This window comes from Nymphaea colorata, chromosome 3 (genome assembly GCF_008831285.2).
Source record: "Nymphaea colorata isolate Beijing-Zhang1983 chromosome 3, ASM883128v2, whole genome shotgun sequence".
NCBI lineage: Eukaryota > Viridiplantae > Streptophyta > Magnoliopsida > Nymphaeales > Nymphaeaceae > Nymphaea > Nymphaea colorata.
Window position 1 is genome coordinate 5,085,139 of NC_045140.1, and position 25,079 is coordinate 5,110,217.

General features: G+C 39.3%; 1 protein-coding gene across 4 annotated transcripts in view; it reads left to right on the forward strand.

The window, feature by feature from the left end:
* Nucleotides 1-732: 732 nt before the first annotated feature.
* Nucleotides 733-25,079, forward strand: part of LOC116250699 (SAGA-associated factor 29 homolog A-like) — a 33,358-nt gene continuing 9,011 nt past the window's right edge. For 2 of the 4 annotated variants that reach the window (XM_031624533.2, XM_050076688.1), the window contains exons 1-8: nt 733-1,006; nt 3,966-4,056; nt 10,469-10,545; nt 11,546-11,655; nt 11,828-11,913; nt 12,324-12,374; nt 13,317-13,470; nt 14,520-14,533. In XM_031624533.2, the coding sequence (XP_031480393.1) occupies nt 895-1,006; nt 3,966-4,056; nt 10,469-10,545; nt 11,546-11,655; nt 11,828-11,913; nt 12,324-12,374; nt 13,317-13,470; nt 14,520-14,533 (695 nt within the window). In that variant the 5' untranslated portion in view covers nt 733-894. The remainder of the gene's footprint in view (nt 1,007-3,965; nt 4,057-10,468; nt 10,546-11,545; nt 11,656-11,827; nt 11,914-12,323; nt 12,375-13,316; nt 13,471-14,519; nt 14,534-25,079) is intronic. The other 2 variants (XM_031624534.2, XM_031624535.2) reach the window with 2 other exon arrangements.

Sequence of the window (25,079 nt, forward strand, 5' to 3'; positions counted from 1 at the left end):
GGAAAGAAGCAGAAGAACAGCAAAGACCGAAAAATGGAGAAGAAAAAGAACAAAAAACAAAGAAGGAAGAAGAAGAAGAAGAAGAACAAAGAACTGAAAAGAAGTGATTGAAAATAGTCCGGGTCTGACATTTTTTCAACCGTAGTTCATAAGAACTCTAGTCCGGCTTATCCCCGCTCTTGCTATCCATGAATACAAAAAATAACATTTGATGGGCGACACTGAGTGGTACCTATCTTTGCCATCAAACATCTCCTTAGGTTTGGTAGGAAAATTGTATATCAAATTTAAATTCAATTCGGAATCAAATTTGCATTTTCTTTGTGAAATTCGTCTATTTATAGCATTTGATAAGAAGAATGTAATGTTCTTAAAACATATGTTTTTAAAATATGAAGTTTAAGTACACCATATTCTTGTTCCCATAAATATGACGGATTTATGATTTTGTTCTTAAATCTAACAATACCTGAGATAATAATAGCATGGTTTCTCAAACAAAAGATTGTTGTTTTAAGATGTTAAGTTGATCCAAGTCCCGAAGCAACCCCACACCTAAAAAAAGTGGCAGCCAGTATGACTGGATCCAATAAAAATTAGACTTGATATCGACCCGACACGTTAACGAGTTGCATCACCATGGGAGCCTAAACAAATCCCGATTCGGCAAAGAACCGGAAATACCGAGAAACCCTGTCAATCTTGGGCATTCTTTAACGCATTCCTTTTGTCGATTATTCGGGGACCGAAGGTTAGACAACTGCGTTTGGTGGGGTTTGTGTTTTCATATAATTTCTTCATTTTCCTTCAAGTTTTCTTTCTCGAAAATCCGAGGTACGTTGGGGGGAGGGATTCGCTCCTTCCAAGAGGAGCTCGGAAGAAGCTTTTTGGTGAATGGAGATGGCAGGAGTGATGGAGAGCGCGAAGGAGCTCGATCGGTTGCGGAAGGAGCAGGAGGATGTCTTCGCTGAGATCAACAAGCTCCACAAACGCTTTTCCCAATGCAGTTCGTGCCCCCCGCTCTCGAATTCTCTCTCTGTTTCTTAATTTTCCCTCATTAAGCTTGCGTTTGGTTTTCCTTTCGCCCCTGAAATTTTCCTGTATCTACTTATGATGTTTTGAGTTTGTGACGGGAGAGCTTTCGAGCTTTTCCGTTTGGTTTTTAACGAAATCGATGCATTCTTGATAACTCTAACGAGTTGGATGCCCTGATTTTTTCTGAGTAGGAATTCAGTAGGAGAGTTTTAGATATTAGGTGCGGATTATATGATTATTGTGGTTGAATCTTTCTCATCGATGCCAACTTTTCGAGCTACCAACTACGTTGTGCTTGGTAGCAAGGCTTTCCTGTTCCTGAAATTACTGAAGGATCAGCATGTCATTGTTGAATATTATAATTCAGAGTGTGGAATTTGGATGATTTTCAACAAGTGTTGATGGATGGCTTTTGTGATTTTCTTTCTGTATCTGCCTAGTAAGGGTGAGATAAGAGGGAGAAAAGACTTAGTTTGATGGTTGATCTGTAGTGCTGCAGTAGATAAATGATGGGTTTTTAGTTTGAATTCGATTGCACGTCACATTACTTCGTAATGGGAACAAGGAAAAAATTAAAAAGCCTGCTAGAAGAACAGAAACTTGAATCTCTTTGTCTACTTTCCCCTGCGTACATCATGATTCATGGCAGGACAATGTATCATATCTCAAATGGAGAAACAAGATATTAGCGGAATCAACTACCTTCACTTAATGATTTCAACTTAAATAAAATAGGATGTCTTTTGGGATTTAGGTGCTTTCTTCCTCTCTTGTGTTTTTATTCGTGTCGTTGTCACAGACATCGCTGTTTCCTTTGAAATATGGGATTGAAAATAGAAAAGCAAAAAAAAAAAACAGAAAAAGAAACACTTGAAAATTTTGCATTATTTTGAAAAAACTGCCGAGAAAAGAAAATATCGTACTCTTATTGCATGTTTTCAACTACCTTCACTTAATGACTTCGACTTAAATGAAATAGGAAATCTTTAGGGATTTAAAGGTGATTTCTTCGTCGCTTATGTTTGTATTTGTGTCGTTGTCACAAATGTCGCTGTTCCCTTAAAATTATGGCATTGAAATTAGAAAAAAGGCAAAGAAGGAAAAACGTGATAATTTTGCATTATTTTGTAAAAACTGCTGAGAAAAGAAAATATCGCCCCATGTTTTCATGTTGTTCTTTTGCATCTTATCAAAAAAATAATTTTTTATTATAATTATAATTTTTTGGATTTATTTTAACATTTAAATAATTATTTTGACGAATTTTATTCATATTTGGTATTTCTTAAGAAATTTCTAGAAACTCAAACTTTCATTTATTTGTGTTTTCTTTTCCTATTTTAAAATTTTTTGAATTCTCAAGGTTTTTGACAAAAATAAACTTTTTGACTAATAAGCGACAAAAGCCTTGCTGAGAGTGATATTTGTGACAATAGTTTTGTGTACATTAAATTTGTATTACACATACATAAATATGCATTTGTGAGTGTCTAAGTAGGTCTGTTAGTTTGTGCATGTCTTTGCACCATTTTGGTTAGTCAGTTGTTGATACTATGATTCTAAGTTGCTAAAAATATATTTGCTCCAATGATGCTAAGTTGCTCATGCATTATTGATGCAATTGTGCTAAATTACTCACATGTTCTCAAAGCAGTTTTTAGAAATGTATCATGATGAAACAACTACTTTGCTTGCTGCTTAACAGAAATAGATCCCTTCTGTTTCTTAAGTACAAATAAGAAGTCAATCGGTTGCCTGTGAAACTTTCTACAATATTGGTAGTAGTTACTAAATCAAGATTGTAAAGAATTGTTAAGGGAAAATAACTTTGTGATTTTTGTCAGCATGTTATAATAGATTTACTAATTTTAAGTTGTAGATAAACATGAAGGATGATCAGATTGTTTGCTGGCACTGAGATTTATACTTGGACAAGGTCATGTAGGATGATCAAATTTATGCTTGTAACTATAGATAAATAAGGCTACCAAACAGTTAAATAACTGTATAACAATTTTGTACATATGTACATTGAGAGAGAGAGAGAGAGAGATTGGTAAAAACCAGAAAAGTTAGGTCAGAGATAAAAACCAGACCCTTTAATTTTTTGCTAAAAAATTATTTTAAATAAAATATAAACATCCTAATAAATTTATAAAAACTATTTTGATATTAAACATGCTTTGAATCAAGTTGTTTTTGTGAAAAATGTTGATTTTTCTATTATCAAAATGTGGATGCTATGAGAGCCATTCATTTTTCCTTATTATAAAAACACTATTAAAACCCAATAAATGATAAACTTAATATATATATATATATATTCTTGAAAAATTGCCGCATCCATACCAGCACTCGCACCCCACACCCATGTGACATAGTTAACCAGGGATGCAAGGTTAGCTTATATTGGATGACATGTGACCCCAATAAATCTGGAAAGGAGAAAAGGGGTATTAATATTATGTATGAACATGCATATGTGCAGGCTTTCTTATGTGCATCTCTAGATGATATGTGAGCATTCTAAGGAAAAAAGAGGATTTTTTTTTCTTTTCTTTCCAGAATGGGAATATCATTTTTGTTCTCTTGCCCATAAATGGAACTTGATTTATTTGAAATTTCTAGTTTCTAGCAGGCATATTCATTTTCTTGGATGAAGAAAGAAAAGTCCAACCTCTCATCTGCTTGTGGTTGACTATCTCTTGTTCCCATTAATTTGGAGTGATTACTGAAATATCATTCTAGTTGACATCTCTAAGGGAGTCATGTTTTATGTTAGAAGTCTCTTTCGAGTGTTTTTTCTTCTCTCTCTGGTGTTACTAGTTAAAATTGTTAACTTTTGTTTTTTTATGTGTATCTATTGTTACAAGTTACAACATGCATTCCTGGTAGTAAGTTGATAAAGCAATTACTAAATGTTGAAGCAGATCCAGAGCAAATTGAGAAGCTTGGAGAGCCCTGGCTAAAGCTACGAGCGTTTTATGTACAAGCGAAAGAACTTGCAGAAAATGAAGTAACGTGCGCATTTATCTTTCAGGCTAAGTTGCAACTATAATTTTTTTTCTCTTTTCATGGTTACTTTTACTAACTTATATGCAAGAAAATTAAACTGTGGCTGAGATGTAGTGATCAATTTTATCCTTAAGGAAGAAATTGGTTTATCCAAATGCTAAGGGCACATTGAGACAAGCATTTTCCCCATCTTTTTGTCCTTTTTAACACTAAATTGATGATAGGAGTACCAATACATTTCTTTGGTATTCATTACCTGACCCAAAACTGACTGGGCACCCAGTTTGTGGATTCTACCCTGCTCTGCAGACCGATCTGAATCTGACCAGTTGATGATTCAGTCTCATATGTGAAATTGCCTTAAATTTTATAGTAACCTTATAGATAAGACATTACAATTCTCAAATGTACCTCAGCATAATTACTACGATTAGCCTTGGTCTATACCTCCTTTTGGGTGTCGAGTTAAAGCATACTTTGATGTATGTTGGATCTTTCAGACCAGTTGTTCTATCCTTTGGTCAAGTCATTATAAATGATTTATTAAGCATGTTCAGCTCTTGAACTTAAGGTCTGATACATGGGGATGTGTGTTTTTTGGGAGGTAATGTTAAGTTTGTACATATGGATCGGGTCACCCAGACCCGACCCATTTGATCCACACGCCCAACACATCATGGGCGGTGGCATACTTGTAAATCTTATTGTTATTTTGTGTATTTTATGATGTACCCTAAATCGTGATTAGTATATAATGATAACAAGAGGCAGACGTCATTTGTTGCTGCTCTCTTTCATCTCTCACTTGCTTGGACGTGCAGCCCACTTCTCTCTTCCTCCTCTTGCATCTAAGTTCATTTGGTGGTTTGGTATTAGATATCAAAATCTTACATAGTATCAGAGCCAGGTTTTGCCACTGAGAATGTTCGGTAAGAATCTCTAATTTCTGCCCTAATCTTTGTTTCTTTTCTGCCCTAATCTTCAAATCTCTATTTTCTGCCCTAATCTTCAAATCTCTATTTTCTGCCCTAATCCCCAAAATTTCTGCCCTAACCCTAATCCCCAAATTTTCTGCCCTAATCTTCCCTAATCCTATCGTCTACCCTAATCTGCCATAATCCTACCGTCTGCCCTAATCTGCCCTAACCCTACCATCTGCCCTAATCCTATTGTCTGCCCTAATCTGCCCTACCGTCAGCCACCTAACCCTAATCTCAAAATTTCTATTTTTCCCCTATTTTCTGATTATTGCATTTATGGATCCCCACCGCAATTCCAGCATCTTGTCGTCCAATTTCCTCTCCCAACTCATCTCACAAAAGCTAAATCATACCAATTATTTGACATGAAAACGTCAAATAGTCCTGTTCATCAAGAGTCACCGTCTCTATGGACATCTCAATGGCACCACACCTGCGCCACCAGAATGGATTATGCAAGAGGTGAAGAATGCTGCAGGGCAAGTTCAAGAGACTATTGCAGAAATCAATCCTGAATATAAGATGTGGATGACTCATGATCAATCTCTCGTTGCTTATATCACCTCCACACTATCAGAGGAAGTTTTGGCGGGTGTTGATGATGATCTTTCAGCACTTGAGTTGTGGAATGTACTTGCTACCACATATTCTCAAATATTAGAAGCGAGATTTCTACAACTCAAGAGGCAATTTCAGGATATCAAGCGAGGCACACGTTCAGTCTTGGAATGTATACATGAGATAAAAAATGTCAATGATCAGCTTGCCATCATAGGGCATCCAGTCAGTGACAAGGACAAGGTACAACAGGCTTTGAGTGGATTGGGGCCAGAATTTGATGTTTTCTGCACTGCTTTAGAGGTATTGCCTGTTCTTCCCTCTTTTGAAGACTTGAAAGCAAAATTAATTCAGCATGAAGCAAGTCGTGTATAACGACATGAATTAGTTCATTCTGGTGGTCATAATGTATTGGTCACTGGGACACATGCTTTATAAGGAAGTCGTCCAAGAGTTTGGAACTCACAGGCAGGGATGGGGAGAGGTATCCTTCCTACACCTAACACAAATGCACAGGAAAATGTACCACGAAGGATACCTACTTGTTTTTATTGCAATAAGAGAGGTCATGTGAAGTCAGAATGTTGGCATAACCCACAGAACAAGGGAAAATAGGTCAAGCGTGACAATAAGGCAGTAGGGTCATCTGTTTCGAACATGACTGTGGCATCGAACATTTCCCCAGATGTGCAGCAGATTCTAATGACAGCGTTGTCTAAAATTAATCTCAAGCAAAATGAGGAAGGACAATGGTATGTGGATTCTGGTGCTGCAGCTCATGTAACTGGTGACACAGGTAAGCTTTCTAGTGCTCTCCCTTATTTAGCTAAAGGCTCAGTTGTCACAGGAGATGGTTTCCATCACAAAATATCACATATTGGAAATGCACACTTATCCATGGCTCATTCCTCAATACCTTTAAAAAATGTTCTTGTTGTTCCAAATGTCAAAAAAAATATCATTTATGTGTCAAAGCTTATTGATGATACTCATTCCTCTGTTGAGTTTACTCATTCTTCTGTTTATGTTAAGGATGCTCGAACCAAGAAGACATTCGTTGAGGGTGTTTGCAAAGGAGACATGTACGTCAGTGAAGAAGCTCCAAAAGTGACTAAGTCTTGTGTTTCAGATTCATCCTTTCCCAGTCATAGTGAAGTCAATATCACAGAGTATGATATGCCATCTCTTTGGCACGGTCGTTTAGCACATTGTAGTCGGTCTTTCATTCAAAGTCTTGTTGCAGACGGATTATTACAAAAGTCCAGTCTAAGTCCTGCCAGTGAGTCTAGCATGTGCTCAAGTTGTCATATTTGTAAGAGCCATGCTCTTCATTTTCAATCAATAAATAAGTGAGCTTCGAAGTTATTTGACACCATTTATTCTGATGTTTGGGGGCTTGCTCCTATTTCTTCTTCTTCCGGGAGTAAATATTATGTTGTTTTCATTGATTCTTATTCTCGTTACACTTGAATCCACTTCATGAAAAGCAAATCAGAAGTTTTCCGCTTGTTCACCCAATTCCACGCCTTGGTCCAAAACAAATACTCTAGTGCATTTCCAATGTGATGGTGGTGGTGAGTTCATTTCAAATGAATTTACTGAGAACTTACTAAATCATGGGATCACTAGACAGATTTTCTGTCCTCACACACCACAACAAAATAGTATTGCTGAAAGAAAACATAGGCACATAGTTGAAAGTGCTCTCAGTATGATGCATAACACTGATGTGCCCATGACTTTATGGACTGAAGCCTTCCATACTGCTGTTCATGTTATTAATCGACTGCCACTATCCATGCTTGAAGGAAAATCTCCATTCTTTATTTTACATCAAGAACAACCAAATTATGATGAGCTACGTGTTTTTGGATGCATCTGTTATGTTCATGTTGATGTTTCTTTGAGAAATAAGTTTCAAGATCGAGCTGTCATGTGTAGATTTGTGGGTTATGCAGAAAATTATAAAGGCTATCACTGTTACAATCCAAAAACTGGACGTGTGCATATTTTACGACATGTTGTTTTTGATGAGCTCAGGTTGAAGGATTTAAAGGAGCCACATGCAACACTTAATGTTAGAAATGATGTATATGACTCATGGCCGAATGCTGAAATATTAGACCAAAGAGCTGATACACACCATGCACAAAGTGACAGAACTATTGATGAGCTCGAGACAGCCACAAACACTCAGATGGACAACATACCTTCATCTACTCAGACCAACAACATGAGTATAATCGGTTTCCAGGAATGGTGTATAATCGACGATCAGTTCCAGTTGATCCAGAAACTGCCACTACTTGTCCACGTAGATTAGAACGTGTGCTTCACCCTATTAATAGATGGGTAAGTTATGGTAATTTCTCTCTGGATTTTCAGCTCTTCATGACAGAATTGAACAAAAAGGTGAAGCCAAAATGCTATGAGCAAGCGTACAAAAGCAAACATTGGATCGAGGCCATGAATGAAGAAATGGCTGCCTTAAATGAATGTCAAACATGAGAGGTTGTTCCTCGTCCAGATGGTAAGAATGTAGTGGGCTCAAAATGGGTTTACAAACTCAAGTATAAACCTGATGGAAGCATTGATAGATATAAGGCTCGACTCGTGGCTAGAAGCTTCACTCAGCAGTACGGGGAAGATTATGATGAGACTTTCATTCCAGTCATCAAGATGGGAACGATCCGGGTTATCATCTCTCTTGCTGTCTCATATGGTTGTAATTTATATCAGTTGGATGTTAAAAATGCTTTTCTTCATGGCTTTCTAAAGGAAGAAGTTTATATGGAACAACCTCCAGGATATGTTTCCAATGATCCAACCAAATGGGTGGGCAAATTACAAAAATCACTGTATGGGCTTAAGCAAGCATCTCGTTCATGGTTCGATAGATTTTCCCTCCATATACAACAGGCTGGTTTCCTTAGAAGTTCACTTGATCATTCCTTATTCATTTATCATTCAGGTGAAGTTACCACTTCGCTACTTATATATGTAGATGACATAGTTCTTGCTGGAAATTCTTCATGTCATATATCCCATGTTAAGGAGGTATTGCAACAAGAATTCAAGATGAAGGATCTCGGCGAACTACGGTATTTCTTGGGTGTTGAGCTTGATAGAAAAGGTGGCACATTAACTCTTACACAACATAAATACACTCTTGATATTTTGGATAGGGCAGGTATGACAAGTTGCAAGCCCATAAATACACCTAGTGTTCTCAACACAAAATTAAATGCATATGATGGGAGTGATGCATACCCAAATCCTAGTTTCTATCGGAGTATAGTTGGCATGTTGCAATATCTCACTTTTACATGCCCAGACATAGTAATGCTATGAATCAAGTCTATCAGTTTATGCATGCACCCACAGAAGGGCAGATGGATGCTACCAAACGTATTTTGCGTTATCTTAAGGCTACTCTTGGGGATGGACTCATCTACACAAGACAGTCAACTGTTTTGCATGGCCACAACATTTCCACTTATACTGATGCAGATTGGACATGTGATCCGGATGATAGACGATCAGTTTCCGGTTGTTGTCTCTTCCTTGATTCCAATCTTATTTGTTGGAATAGCAGGAAACAGCGTGCAGTTGCCAGATCTAGCACTGAGGCAGAATATAGGGCAATGGCTGCAGGCACCGCTGAAGCTTCATGGTTACGTCATCTGCTTGGGGAACTTTCTCTTCCCATTGCTCAGTCATCTCTATTTTGTGACAACCAAAGCACGATCAAGATTGCCTTCAATCCTGTTCTACATAATCGCACTAAACATATAGAGATTGATCAACACTTCATTCATCAAAAGGTTGCGGAAGATGAGATTGTTCCCACTTATATATCTACGTCTGAACAAGTGGCTGATCTTTTTACCAAGGGACTCACACGGCACCATTTCTGGGAATTGAAAAACAAGTTGCGCATGATCAAACCCCATGCACAACTTGAGGGGGGCTGTTAAGTTTGTACATATGGATCGGGTCACCTAGACCCGACCCATTTGATCCACACGCCCAGCCCAACACATCATGGGCAGTGGCATACTTGTAAATCTTATTGTTATTTTGTGTATTTTATGATGTACCCTAAATCGTGATTAGTATATAATGATAACAAGAGGCAGATGTCATTTGTTGCTGCTCTCTTTCATCTCTCTCTTACTTGGATGTGCAGCCCACTTCTCTCTTCCTCCTCTTGCATCTAAGTTCATTCAGTGGTTTGGTATTAGATATCAAAATCTTACAATGTACCTGGCTTTAATTACTGCTTCCATTCATGTATGATTATTTGGGAGCCAGATGGTACTAGACTAGGGGGTGGGCTAGGATATGCCTGGTTGGGTTCTAAAATTAGGTTTGGCTGGTTGATTACAATAAGTCTATTTTGTTCCCTATGTATCAAGTATCAACCATGTGAAAAAAAAGATAGTTAGCCAATGAATCACTTCTTAATTCATTCTCTTGTATCTATGCCCTTGAATTCTGATCATATTGGTCATACGAGTCATAGAAGTCACATACTTACATGGCTTTCACTTTGAATATATGATCCATTGTTCAGGCAAAATGAGATCTGCTTTATACTGTTAAACTTTTCAACATTGTGATTATTTGCATATGACACTAGTTGTACATTTGTCTGCTCGACTTGTATGTTTTGTCAATATATTCAATTTTTCAAATTGTCATCCACATGTTAGTTTTTTTTCAGTTTTTTTTATTGGTTTATGAGAGGCGTTGTAGGAACGCAGATTACTTTTTGTGTGACTTTTGAGAAATAAGCTCAACTCATTTTACTGCTTGTACTTATGACTGCTCTGAGATCATTCTTCTGTTTCACACTGATGTTGGCATTCTTCTTTCAGCATCTCAAGTTCATTAATAAGTCAATTGGATTCTTTGATGCACTCTGGCCTCTCATCTGCACAACGTAAAAAAATAGGTAAGCAATGAAATTTTCCTTGCTTAGGCATTATTCATGTATAGCTTTTGACTCGTGAACCTTTCTTTTGCTAATATATGTTTGACTAAATTTTCTTATCACAACAATATTGCTTCTTTTTGCATCATTTATTCATTCTGTTTGGTTCTTGATCTTGTGTATTCCTGCTGTAACTTGTAAGTTGTAACTGTTGCACTTGTAGCATTAATGAACCGAAAATTGATTGACAGATGCATCACATATATGCTTGAGAAGGTTCTGATTTGTTTAAGAAAAAGTACGTAATACATACATGGCTAAAGTTATGTCCAACTCACCTAGAAATTTGTATTCTTAGAATCATCCTTCCAAAAATATGATGCTGGACAATCATCTTCTATTTGGGAAAATACAAGCTGCAAGCTGCATATCTTCGCTCCCTCCATTATTTTTTGATGACTCAAGGCTATGTCACATGGGTGCGGGTACGGCGGTACAGGTTCGGACATGGCAATTTTAAAAAAATTGTGGGCACGCGGGTACACAAATTTTATATTCTCAAAAATGATAAAATGAAAAAAAAAGCATTAATAGTCTTATAATCCACAAAAATTCTCAAAATTAAAGAAAATGAGAGGAAAATATAGAATCTTAGTGGAAGGGAAATATAAAAAAAGGGAAAAATCAAAATTAGAGAAAAAATTAAGTTTGAAGTTTGAAAATATAATTTTAAATGTTTCAAAATGCAGCCGTACCCACGTACCTGTGTCGCCGTACCGACGTACCGACACAGGTACCTAGGCAATTTAGACATACCCATGTCACGTACACTCAAGGTTTCCTTGTCTGGAGGTGAGAAGACATGCACATGTAATGTTTATGCTGTGAACTTGGCAACTTGCCAATGCAAGCTTAATCGTATGATTATATCTTGAAATAATTCATTTGAACTGATTTTTAGCAAGTATTATCTGTACCTTTTCTTTGTAAGCTTTTACTCCTATACGAGTGTTCTATTCAGAAGTTGAGCAGAAAAAGAAGAGGATGAAGGCTGATTCAGATCCAAGACTCTCTTCTGCTGCCTCAGTTAGGAGCCTACTCGAGCAAGCTAACAATCTTATCAATGAGCAGGTGCCTTAAGTGCTTGCCCTTTTGATGCACCACTAATGTAATGTATGACATGACTAGTGTTGATATAGGATTACGAAATTTCTTGCATCAGATGTTTTATTTTTAGGTTAAATACCTGAGTTCCCTTATTTTGTTTATAAAAGTTCTTTCCAATTTAACCATGAACATCCAGGTAGCAGCAAGAGTAACAGCTGATGATGCAGAAAAGGACGAGTGGTTTATTGTGAAGGTGACCCGTTTTGACCGGGAAACAAAAGAGTAAGCCCGCTCTTCCTGTCCATGGTGCTTTTATTCTTGTTATAACTTGATCAAAGCTGACACTTTGGCGTTGATACAAAGGTAATATAAATTATATGGTGCTTTAATTGCTCATAGATTCCAATTTGTAAGTGAACACCCAGTCATGAACTTTCTAGACATTGAGTGAGATACAGGAATGCGGTTTGCTAACCCTCATACACATTTCTTTCAAGTTTCAACAGAGTTTAAGATAATCTTGGGGCCATTGACTATGTATTAGTTGATCGTACAAGAAAAGAGAAGCATCATCCGAAAAGCATATATAAGATCCTACCGGAATGCAATTTAATACTCATTAGTGCAATTTAATACTCATTAGTTGATGAAGTACCAAGCTGCAATCAGCTAACCCTGTATTGCACATGCAGATTTGAAGTTCTTGATGAGGAACCGGGGGATGAGGAAGAGAGTGGTCAAAGGTGCATCTTAACTGGTTTGCTTAGCATTTTTGCATGATTAAATGGTCCAGTGACATTCATTACATGGATAACAATCTGAAATAGGTAGGAGAAATGTAAATAATCATCTGATTGTAGAAGAGTGATTTAATTAGGCGTGATGATGATCGATAGATAATCTTTTGTGTCTGCTTTTGAAGTATCATGGTTTTCCTTGTAGACCAGTTACATGTCATAGGAGATTTGAGCTTTGTTGTTCTCGATGTGGTTACATGCTTATTGGAGTTGCCTTTAAGATGGAACTCCTATTTCATGTGAGAATGGCTTTCCGTCATTTAGACACCTGAAGCATGTTTTTTGGCAAGTTCTGTAATGTCAAAAAATTGCTTGTCATGCCATTCCAAGAAAGGATGCTACAGTAAGAAAGTGTAAAATGTGTAAATTGCTTGTATGGGCTAATAGAAAACCATAAAAGCATTCAGCGGAATGCAGTGCATCTGCATGTTTATAATTCAGATGTACCCGGTCCATGTGCTGGTCCTATTTCATCAGATGAGATCTGATCCACTTTTCTTCTACCAAATAATTTGTTGGTTCCTGTGCTGCTTTATTTGCTACTATGTTATTATAAACAGCCTAAACTATGCATTGACTGCGAACCAAGTGTTGCAATAGATCTGATTGAGCTAGTTACCTTGTCCAATTCTGCTGATTATTTGCAGGACTTAGCAGTTCATAATGTCAAGATCAAGTTATTATTTTAAACTTTTAATCTGCTTAGCTGGTGTCTGGAACATGTAACATATTTTCTTTTATCTGCTTAATGGTCTCTATTTCTTTCCATGTAGAAGGCTATCTTTTGTTCACATTCAAACAATTTGTGCTGTCGAACAAGTTCTTTGATGGCTATCTCCATGATCAATCTGTTCCCTAAGAATTTTATTTTTGGTATTATATTTACAGGAAATACAAACTGCCGATGTCACGCATTATCCCTTTTCCAAAGTGTGGTGATCCAACTACTGCCCCAGACTTCCCACCAGGGGCACAGGTTTTGGCAGTCTATCCTGGAACAACTGCTCTATATAAAGCTACTGTTGTCAACTCTCACAGGAAGGTACTGAAAGATATGCTACAGTAGTTGTACTTAACTGAGCTTGATTTGCCAATATTTGCATTTTTACGCATTCTGCATGATTCTTCCTAATGCTGCAGTAACTATAAACGAAAATGCACAAACAGTCATGATTCTCCTAGACACTTACAGCATGAATGCTGAATTTCTTCCAAGCTGAGACAATGGGATTCAAGAGGTCCAAATAAACTAATGAGGACATTGATAGACCTGATACCTGATGTCAAAACAAATAGCAGTTTTTTTTTTCATCTCATAGGCAGAAAACTTCTCCAAGATATGCAGATCCACTCTCTTTATGATTCTGCATAAACATTAAACAAAGACAAAAACAATAAAAAAAAACACTCTATTAGCTCTCATTACAAAAAAAAAAAAGCATAGGCAGAACTCAACTATAAACCTTCATGTGCCTTTCTGAACCCAGGAGGTACGTATCTTTGGCTTTTGCAATGAATGGTGGGTCTATCTCGCCACCATTAACTCTAATAAGACAAAGTTAAAAGTGAACCTTCTGGACGTCTATGTGTCTCAAAGAGAGAGAGAGAGAGAGAGGGGTCTAATGCTGACAGAAACAAAAGGTTTTCATCCTTCATCTTATTAGAGCAGAACTAGTCCTGGTTCAACATTATCTCCTATAAGTCAAAGATGACTAAGGGCCTTCTCTATCTCTTTGTGTGTGCGTGAGTCAGAGAGAGGCGAGAGAGAGAGACAGAGACAGAGAGAGTTCTCCATGTTAACATGTGTGCTAATGTGTTCATCCTCCTCTTCCCCTTTCAACACGAAAGAGGGACAAATAGCAATCTTGCATTTCTTATGCATAAGCAATGGGACAGAGTGAGTGATATTAGATTCTGTATGTGTCCTAAATAAATGGGATAAAAATTGCAATGAAACTGATTGCTTTGCATACATGGTGATTCGTAGCTTCCATCTTGCAGTCATTGTCTTTCTTTGTCATAAAACTTTTTCTGCTTACATCTTCTCTGATATCTGTTGCATGTGGATGACTGCACCTTGGTGTATTGCAGAAGAAAAATGAAGAGTAAGTCACTTATCTTTGGGTATTCTTATGAAGTCAGATTCTTCTCTGTTGGTTACTGTTTCAGCATCTTCAATTATAGTTGAAATCTCCTTGAATTTCTGCTGGATGCATCTGTGCCTAGTTAAGGAAGAGTAGAATGTGATATGGCAAAAACTGCTTCCATTTGTCTTGTTTTGATGATTTTGTTGCCTGTGTCCATTTAACATGCTACACATAACCTCTTCTAGATTTTGACAAGATAAACCAAAATCTTCATACTCCCAGCACTTCATTGGGTCACCAGATGAACTACTGTGCTTTAGCAATTAAATTATTCTTTAGTTGATTAAAATTCATTTAGAAGTTGCTATCAGTGCATTCTAAGTTACACAATTTTCTTTTTACCAAGTATGGTTCAGGTTACCTGAACTTTATTAGACTAGTATGAAGGCAGAACATGTAGCACTCCTTACAATTTGGAATTCCATAACAAGTTTCCTACATGTTTTTCATTTAAAAAATAATGACAGGCTCAAAAAGCAGCTAAAAGGTATGTTAAAGTTCTTTTTAGAGTCAATTTGAGGCTTTCTGTAATATTAGAAAGTGGACTAGGGACTACTTATTGTTTTCTAATATTTTAGTGGACTGGAATTGTAAATATGTAGTCTTTACCCTAATCTCTTTTAACCTGAGATTAGGGTTACGGGATCAATAAGAAAAACGACTCTCTCTCTCTGATTACGACATGGTATCAGAGCCTCCACCGCCGGCGACAACCAAGTAAGTTTTCCGGCGACTCCTTCTCCTTCTCGGGCGATTTCTTCCTTCGGCGACAACCAAGTAAGTTTTCCTCTTTTTGTCGCCCATCTTTATTTCTTCTTACCCACCAACAGGGAGGCGGTAAAGAAATAAAGTTTGGGTGTGCTGCATGGAGAAGGACTGATCACGCCTATGTGGAAGGCGTAATCAGATCCTTAAGTGGATCTCGTGGCTGCTGTTTGAGGAAAAACAGATCGTGTGGAGCAGATCTTTGTTTTATGATGTTTGAGGCGTGATGAATGTGGATTTTTTTTTAAGTGAATGATGTTTTGCCGATGGTGTGTGAGGAGACTGAAAACAACAGTTTCAGTTTTCTGAAGGTGTAAACAGTCGGCAGAAAGCAGAATTTGCATTGACGGTGTGTGAGGAAACTGAAAACAACAGCTGTTTCAGTTTCTGACGGTGTAAACAGTTGACAGATAGCAGCAGAAACGGGAAATCAATAGCAGTCGACCAAGAATAACAAAAAAAATATTCTGTAATCTATCTTCTACTCTCTGTTATGCTGTTCAGACGTGGGCAGTTCCTATCATTACAGATTTGATTACAGATTTGTTTGCTATCCATCATGCTACTCTCTGTTGTGCTGTTTAGATGTGGGTAGTTCCTGTGATTACAGATTTGTTTTGCTATCTATCATGTGATGCCTGTATGATCTTTGAGGATAGTAGAAATATATTTCTCTTCGGTATTTGACTGTTGCATACTTGCATCCTTACTATCGTGTGTCAGTTTTTTTTTCTGTTTCCTACTATGGCTGACGGTAGTAGGTCAGAAAGTTCTAATGAATATAAGATGACTGGTAACTCCTTTTCATATGGAACCACAATCAAACTTGATGGTTCGAATTATGAAATCTGGTCCAGGGTATTTATGATGTTTGTGGCTGGTCATAGAAAGAAATATATTATTGAAGAAGATGAACCCGTTGAGAAAAAAGAGAAATATGTTGTGTGGGATGAAGATAATAACATTGTAATGGCATGGATTATGAACAGTGTAGAGTCCCGTATAGCTCCAACAATTGCATACTACACCAAAGCTAAAGATATGTGGTCTTTCCTGAAGAAGACGTATTCTCATGCTACTAATGTTATTAAAATTTTACAATTGGAAGAGGAGCTTTGTAACATACGGCAAGGAGATCAAGATCTGTCACAGTATTTTGCTACATTGACGGCTGCATATGAACGGTTAAAAGCTCTTCGCCCACCTTGCAAGCACTGTTATGCATCACATTTTGAAACTGGTATGGTAGCAAAGTTTCTTTCTGGGTTATCTTCAGAGTATTATGTGGCGAAGTCTCAAATTCTCACAGGCAGTGACCTCCCAGACTTAGCAGATACTTATAATAGGCTGAGTCGTCTTGCAGTCACTCTTACTCAGCCTATGCATGACGCCCCAGTCTATGCACTTGTGATGTCAGGAGGACGTAGCCATAGTTCTTTTGTTGGAACTAGGGGACGTGGTGCAGGACGTGGGAGATTTCAGTGCTCTTATTGTGGTAAATTAGGGCATCTAGAGGACCGATGTTGGGACAAGCATCCTCATCTTCGTTCTGCTGGTCCACCAGGACGTGGTGGAGGGAGAACGAGTACAGGAAAAGGGTCTTCTTCTTCTACTACAACTTCCTCACAGGCTACAGCTTTTATGGTTGAGTCTCCTACATGTTCTCCATCGTATTCACTCAACTTGAGCAAGGAAGAATATGAGTTGGTTCTAGCTCAAAGGTCTACCCCTGCTTCGACCAACACAGCTGCAATAGACCAGCCACAAATGTTTTTATCGTTCACCAGGTGCACTACACCACACGTCAGGTTGGCTGATGGCAAGTTGTCCCCTATCTTGGGCAGCGGTGGTATCTACCTCACACCTTTTGGCACCATTACACATGTACTATATGCTCCTCAATTTCCTGTTAACCTGCTATCTGTTAAGCAATTGGCTAGAGATTTACAGTGTACAGTCATTTTTTTTATCCTGGTTCATGTTCTTTTCAGGACTTACAAACTGAGAAGATGATTGGTGGCGGCCATGAACGCGAGGGGCTCTATTTCCTTTCCGTCCCTGTAGATGTTGCTACATCCTCTTTCACATCGAAGTCTTCTCCTTTGCAGTGGCATCTCAGACTGGGTCATCCATCTGTGTCCAAGCTTCGTCGCATCTTTCCAGATATTTCTACATCAGAGTCTTTCTTATGTGATGCATGCCAGTTAGGCAAGCATACACGTAGTAGTTTCCCTTCGAGTCAGAGTCCATCGAGACAAAGTTCGTTTGATCTTCTTCATGTTGATGTTTGGGGTCCAAGTAAAGTTTCCTTTCGTTCGTGTTTCTGGTATTACCTTGTTCTGGTTGATGATTTCACTAGAGTAAGTTGGGTATTTTTGTTACGGAATAGGTTTGAGGTCATTTGTATCCTTCATAAATTTGTCAATGAAATAAACACTTAGTTTGGTGTTACTATCAAAAATATTCGCACTGATAATGTTCTTGAATTTAAATCTTCAGTTCTACTTCAATTTTATGCCAATCATGGGATTCGACCACAATATACATGTCCTCACACATCTCAACAAAATGGTGTTGTTGAACGCAAACATCGACAGCTTTTAAATGTGGCCTGCACCCTCATGTTGCATACTCATATGCCTGCCTATTTTTGGGGTGATGCCATTCTTAACGCTTGCTACCTCACCAATAGATTGCCCTCGTCTGCCATCCAAGAACGCATCCCCATTCAAATACTATATCCAGATCGACCATTATTTCATATACCTCCCAAAGTATTTGGATATACTTGCTTTGCACATATCTTGGGCCCAAACAAAAATAAATTTGCTGCCCAAGCTGTCAAATGTCTATTCATTGGATATTCTGCCAGTCAAAAAGGCTATCGTTGCTTTGATCCCTATAACAAAAAAGAGATCGTCAGTGCGGATGTTACATTGTTTGAGTCTCGTCCTTATTTTTTTGCTCCAAGTACCACTGTGTCTGAGCTTCTCGTGTTTGTTCCTCTTCCTATTCCCCCAGTATCACTTGAGTCTATCCCGTCTTCTCAACCACTGTTAGGTGATCGTTTTCTTGATCCTCCACTAGTCTATACTCGGCGTCAAGGTTCCTCTTCAAACCACCCATCATCTTCTCATGAGGTAAGTTCCTATGATAAGACTGACTCGGGAAGGAATGATGACTATTCTGCAGATGATCTACCTATTGCTATTCGCAAGGGCCAACGACAGTGCACAAGGCATCCGATTTCTAACTCGGTTTCTATGGACCATTTGAGTACAAGTTTGGTACAATTTGATCGAGCTATGGCTAGTCACACTATTCCGACCTCTCACCACCAAGCCTTGTTAGATTCACGATGGAAGCATGCTATGCAGGAGGAAATGGATGCTCTTCTTTCTAGGGAGACTTGGGACTTGGTGGACCCCCCGATGAATTGTGATGTTGTTGGCTCCAAATGGGTATTCACCATCAAATCTCATTCTGATGGGTCCATAGAGTGATTCAAAGTTCGTCTTGTTGCTAAAGGTTATACACAGACTTATAGGGTAGACTTCTTCGAGACGTTTTTGCCTGTGGCACGGCTAGGTACTATTTGCCTAGTTATATCTCTCGCAGTCCAGCAAGATTGGCCTCTTTTTCAGCTTGATGTGAAAAATACATTTCTGTATGGTGATCCCTTTGAAACAGTCTATATGCAACAACCACCTGGTTTTGAACGACAGGGGGAGTGTTCCAAGGTATGCAAACTCAAAAAGGCTATCTATGGACTTAAACAAAGTCCCCGTGCATGGTTCCATAAGCTTAGTGAGGTTGTCTCTAAATGTGGATTTCAAAGATCTCAGCTTGATCACTCGTTATTTATCAAGAGATGGACTTCTGGTATAGTGATATTGATTGCATATGTTGATGATATTGTCCTCACTGGAGAAAGTGCTCAAGAGATAGCTCAGACAAAGGAGTTTCTACAGAAACACTTTGTTACAAAAGATCTTGGTCAACTTCGTTATTTCCTTGATATTGAAGTGGCTCGTAGTAGTAAAGGGATTGTGATGTCTCAAAGGAAATATGTTATTGATCTTCTACAGGAAACAGGGTTATTGGGAGCCAAACCTGCTACACTTCCTATGAATCCTCAAATTCATATGCACGATGATGAATCAGAAGCTTTTGACTCTCGTTCTTACAGATCCCTGATAGGGAAACTTTTATATTTGACCATTACTCATCCAGACATCAGCTTTGTTGTAAATAAACTTAGTCAATTCATGGGGAAACCTTGAAAAGTTTATTGGGAGGCTGCTTTAATGGTGATAAAATACTTGAAATCGACCCCCGAAAAGGGGTTATGGTTCAAAAAAGGAGAATGTGTGGACATAGAAGCATATAGTGATGCTGATTATGCAGGGTCAATAAATGACAGGAGATCTACTACAGGTTTTTGCATCTTTATTGGCGGGAATCTTATTTCTTGGAGGAGCAAGAAACAGAATGTGGTTGCTAGATCGAGTGTCGAGTCTGAATATAGGGCAATGGCTCAAACGGCTACTGAAATGTCATGGGTCAAATCAATGCTTCTAGAATTGGGAATATCAGTGAAACTTCCTATGAAGATGTATTGTGATAACAGAGCAGCTACCTACATTGCAAATAACCATGTTTTTCATGAGAGGTATGAAACACATTGAAGTGGATTGCCATTATGTTCGAGACTTGGTACAAGGAGTCATTAGCACAATTCATGTTTTCTCTGAAGATCAAGCAGCTGGTATGTTTACTAAGGCTCTTTCCATTGGAGATTTCTTGAGAGGATGTAACAAGCTGAGCATGATTGATATCTATGCTCCAGCTTGAGGGAGAGTGTTAAAGTTCTTTTTAGAGTCAATTTGAGGTTTTCTGTAATATTAGAAAGTGGACTAGGACTACTTATTGTTTTCTAATATTTTAGTGGACTGGAATTGTAAATATGTAGTCTTTACCCTAATCTCTTTTAACCTGAGCTTAGGGTTACGGGATCAATAAGAAAAACGACTCTCTCTCTTTGATTACGACAAAGGTAAATAATCTCTAGTGTTAGAAGACCTTACCTCCTAAAAATAAGCCCCCAAAAAGCAGAAAATAGAAAGGTTATCAATGTGGGATATCTTTTGTTGGATTTAGAAGTCCAAAGCTATTTTATCAAGAAGAGGATGAGGTGTGAAGGAGCACCTTGACAGCGACGTCACATAGGTGCGGGGTGCGGATGCCAAAGCATCACATCTCAAAAAATTTAGGTGCGGCAAGAATATTTTTTATTATTATTAATAATTTATTATATATATATATATATATATATATATATATATATATATATATATATATATATATATATATATATATATATATAGAGAGAGAGAGAGAGAGAGAGAGAGAGAAAGAGAGAGCAAATTTGTCTATAAACAATAAACTTATCAAATAACAAATTCGAAATTGCAAATCAACAATTCAACGAGTCTTTAAGTTATTAATTTATAGAACATAATGCATACGACCATATTAGAAGTTTAGAACCATTGTCATAGAAAACGCATCCTATTGGAAAAAAACGCGTATAATACGCCAAAACACAGTCAGTCGTATAAAACGTGAAAAAAATGAATCTTTTTAAAAAAATGCCAAAAAATAAAAAACGCAAAAAAAACGCATATTATATGCGTTTTGTCTCATTTTTTTCATATTTTTTATGATTCTTTTTTATAATTTTCAGGATTTATTAAATGTTTTAAATTTTTTTTAAATTTGCCGAGATTTTCCCGTTTTATTTTCAAGATATACAACTTTGCCGTATTATACCCGAGAAATTCCTTTCCATATAATACCTGTACACGTTTTTTGTGACAATGTTTAGAACAACATATATTCTATATAGTTAATGCTGTAACCTAGTAATATAACATACTAACATATAAACAAAAGCAGGAATTGAAATTAACATTTGGAAAATAGAACACGACTACACCTATAATACAAGTAACAAAACTTGTATATTAATAATATTATAACCAATAGCCAATAATGTATACCACGATATGAAACAACAGCAAAAGTGTAAAACAAAATGTTAAGACGGCAAGTTACAACACAACTGTATATCGTATACTATGTGTTAGAATATGTTGCTGTGGGAACCGGATCCATTCCTGGACCCGGTTCTATGGGGTGCGGGTACCGAGGCGGGCTCGGTACCCTAGGCGGGCTCGGTACCCTAGGCGGCTTCTCCTCTCTCCCTCTTTATAGTGTCACTTGTGTTTAGTGTTGAATTAAGTGAAATATAATTTTCTCTCTCCTAGGGTTGCGGTGAGCCCCTAGGTCAGAGCCTCCCCGTGGTTTTTCACCTCTTTCTGAGGTTTTCCACGTAGATTGTGTGTTCGTTCTCCACTCTCTCTCTTTGTGGTTCGTGTTTCTACATGGTATCAGAGCCAGCGGAGTTGGAGAAGCGTTTTTTCCGAGGATCGTCAAGTTTTTTCGTCGCCCGACGCCGTTGAAGTTCCGGCGCCGCTGCTGCCCTTGTGACGTCGCCCTGCTCTGCCGCCGCTGTCCTTTGTTCCGGCGCCGCTGCTGCCCTTGTGACGTCGCCCTGCTCTGCCGCCGCCGTCCTTTGTTCCACCGCCGCCGTCCTCTGTTCCGCCGTCCTCTGTTGCGCCTCCGCGGTCCTCCGTTCGGCCCGTTCTTTGTTTCTGCCACCGTGGGTGGCCTCTGTGTTGCGCCGTCGCCTGCTTTCCGTTGCCGCTGCCTCATTCCCGCCGTCGTCGCCGCTGCCTCCTTCCCGTCGCCGTTGCCTCATTCCCGCTGCTGTGCCTCTTGTTGCTGTGTGCTTGTTTGTGATGGCAGAAGCGATGGGGACTCAAAAAGATGCCGTTCTTGACACGGGCAGCGCCTCCAAGACTGAGAACGTGCCGATCCAGGTCACCTCCATCCGTCTGACCAAGGACAATTACCTATCTTGGTCTGCCGCTCTCGAGATTGGGATTACTAGCCGTGGGCGTCTCTCTTACATCACTGGCGACAAACCTGCGCCCATCAAATCTGATCCTCAATGGGCGACGTGGGCGTTGGAGGACAGCCAAGTGAAGGTGTGGATTATCAGCTCCGTGTCATCCGATATCCAGCCCCTCATTCTGCGGAAGCCGACCTCTTTTGATATGTGGACTGTGCTTGCAAAGATGTATGGTCGCAAGAAGAGACATTTGCGCACCTATCAGATTAAACGCAGTATTTACTATCTGACACAGGGTGATTTGTCTGTTGCTGCCTTCTATGCTGCCCTGAAGACCAAATGGGAGGAGCTAGATTATCATGTGACTGATGAGTGGACGTGCGGTTCAGATCATTCCCTCTACTGGGAAAAGGAATGGATGGACCGTACGTTTCTGTTTCTGGGAGGCCTGCGGGATGAATTTGAGTCTATTCGTAGCCAGATTCTTAATGGTGATGAGATTCCGGGGATAGAGGAAGTATATGCTCGTGTTGAGTCTGAAGAACAACGTCGCCAGGTGATGCATCTTGACACCGGTCATGGCCCTTCTGCCTTTGTCAGCCGTGCCTCAGGGACTGGGCAGCGTCCTGCCCGACATTGCACTCATTGCCACAAGTTGGGGCATTCGGTGGATTTCTGTTGGGATCTTCATCCCGAGAAGAGACTGGTCAGAGGTCGTCCTCCCTCTGGCAAGCGTAGCCCTTCTGTGTCTGATTCCAGTCAGAGCAATTCTTCTAGTGGTGCAAAGTCCAAGTTGTCCCCTGCTCAACTCAAGGAGCTACAGGCGTACATCAGCCGTCTATCTACTACCCCTGAGGAGTCCTCCACGTCTGAAGGGGCTCAGCTAGCCCAAGCTCTCGTTGCCTCGACTGATCAAGGTAACCCTTCTCTTGGTGATTGGATTGTTGATAGTGGAGCCACTCACCACATGACAGGGGACTCTAAACTCTTTCAAGAATATCAACTTTCCTCTGGCAAGCAACGCGTGTCTATGGCAGATGGGTCTTCTATCTCTGTGGCTGGGAAAGGGAGCTTGTCCCTGTTGAACAAATACCGTCTCCACAATGCCCTGCATGTTCCAAATATTCCTGTGAACTTACTCTTTGTCAGCAGTATTACTAAAGAATTAAACTGTAATCTGATTTTCTCTGCTGATCATTGTTCCCTGCAGGACTTGGTGACGGGGAGGAAGATTGGGATTGGTTCGGTTACTGATGGGCTCTACAGGCTGCCGGTACAAGTTGCTTCAGCATTGATTTCTGCCACGAGTGGTCACTTGTCTGGTGTGAACGATAGATCTACTGTTTTGCGATGGCACGAGCGTCTTGGACATCTCCCCTTCCAGTTAATAAAGAAGTTGTTTCCTCATTTGTTTGCTTCTGTCTCCATTGACTCCTTCGCTTGTGAAGTGTGTCAATTGGCTAAACATGTCAGGGCTTCGTACCCTATTTCTTTGAATAAAACCACTCATCCGTTTGCCTTAGTTCATTCCGATGTTTGGGGTCCTTCTGGAGTACCCACGTGTGGTGGTTGTCACTATTTTTTGACGCTTATTGATGATTACTCTAGATGTACGTTCGTGTACTTGTTGCGAGAACGTAGTGAGGTTCCAGCAGTTGTGAAAAACTTTGTTGCCTTTGTTGAGACTCAATTCCATACTACTGTTCAAGCTTTCCGTACGGATAATGCAAGGGAATATGTCTCCCAATCCCTTGATGAATTCTTGAAAGGCAAGGGTATTGTTCATGAAACCTCTTGTAGTTATACCCCTCCTCAAAATGGTATAGCTGAACGTAAAAATCGTCATCTATTGAATGTTACCCGGGCCATTATGTTCCAACGTCATGTCCCGAAGCGGTATTGGGGTGATGCACTTCTCACTAGTGCACATCTCATTAACCGTATGCCTACTAGGGTGTTGGATGGTCAGTCTCCTTATTCTACCCTGTGGCCCACTCAGAATCCGTGGCCTCTTACTCCTCGTGTCTTTGGGTGCAGTTGTTTTGTGCATAATCATAGCCCTACTCTCAAAAAACTTGATCCCCGGTCTATTAAAGGAGTTTTCTTGGGGTACTCTTCCACTCAGAAGGGGTATAAATGTGTGGATCCCACTACTTCCAAAGTGTATGTTTCGAGGGATGTCACATTTCATGAACATGAGTCGTATTTTTCGGTGAATCCTCTTCAGGGGGAGTGTCTTGGGAACAAAGGGGAAGAGTATTCCTCTAATCAGCTAATTCAGTTTATGGAGTTTTTGGATTACAAGGTTAGTCCCAGTGTGATTGACACGGTCACGGTCAGTAATGAGAATGGCAGCCATATGGAAGGGGTCACGGTGGATGCTCAGCCCATTGTTGCCCGGGATCACTTGTTTGGCCAGGTTTATGTCAGAAAAGAGAAAGCTACAGTGGAAGATGTTGGTGATGAGGATAGAACCAATCCCAATCCTGTGATCTCCCCGGATGACCCAAGTCCATCGAATGAAGAGCTCCCCATTGCTGTGCGCAAAGGCACCAGGTCATGTACTTCTCACCCTATTCAGAGATTTGTTTCTTATGCTAAGCTCAGTACAAATTACAAATGTTTTATCACAACCTTATCCAAAGTTGTTATTCCCAGGTCGGTGGATGATGCTAAGGATGATCCCAAATGGTTACATGCTATGACAGAGGAGATGGGTGCGTTAGCTAAGAACAAAACATGGGAAGTTGTTGATATCCCTAA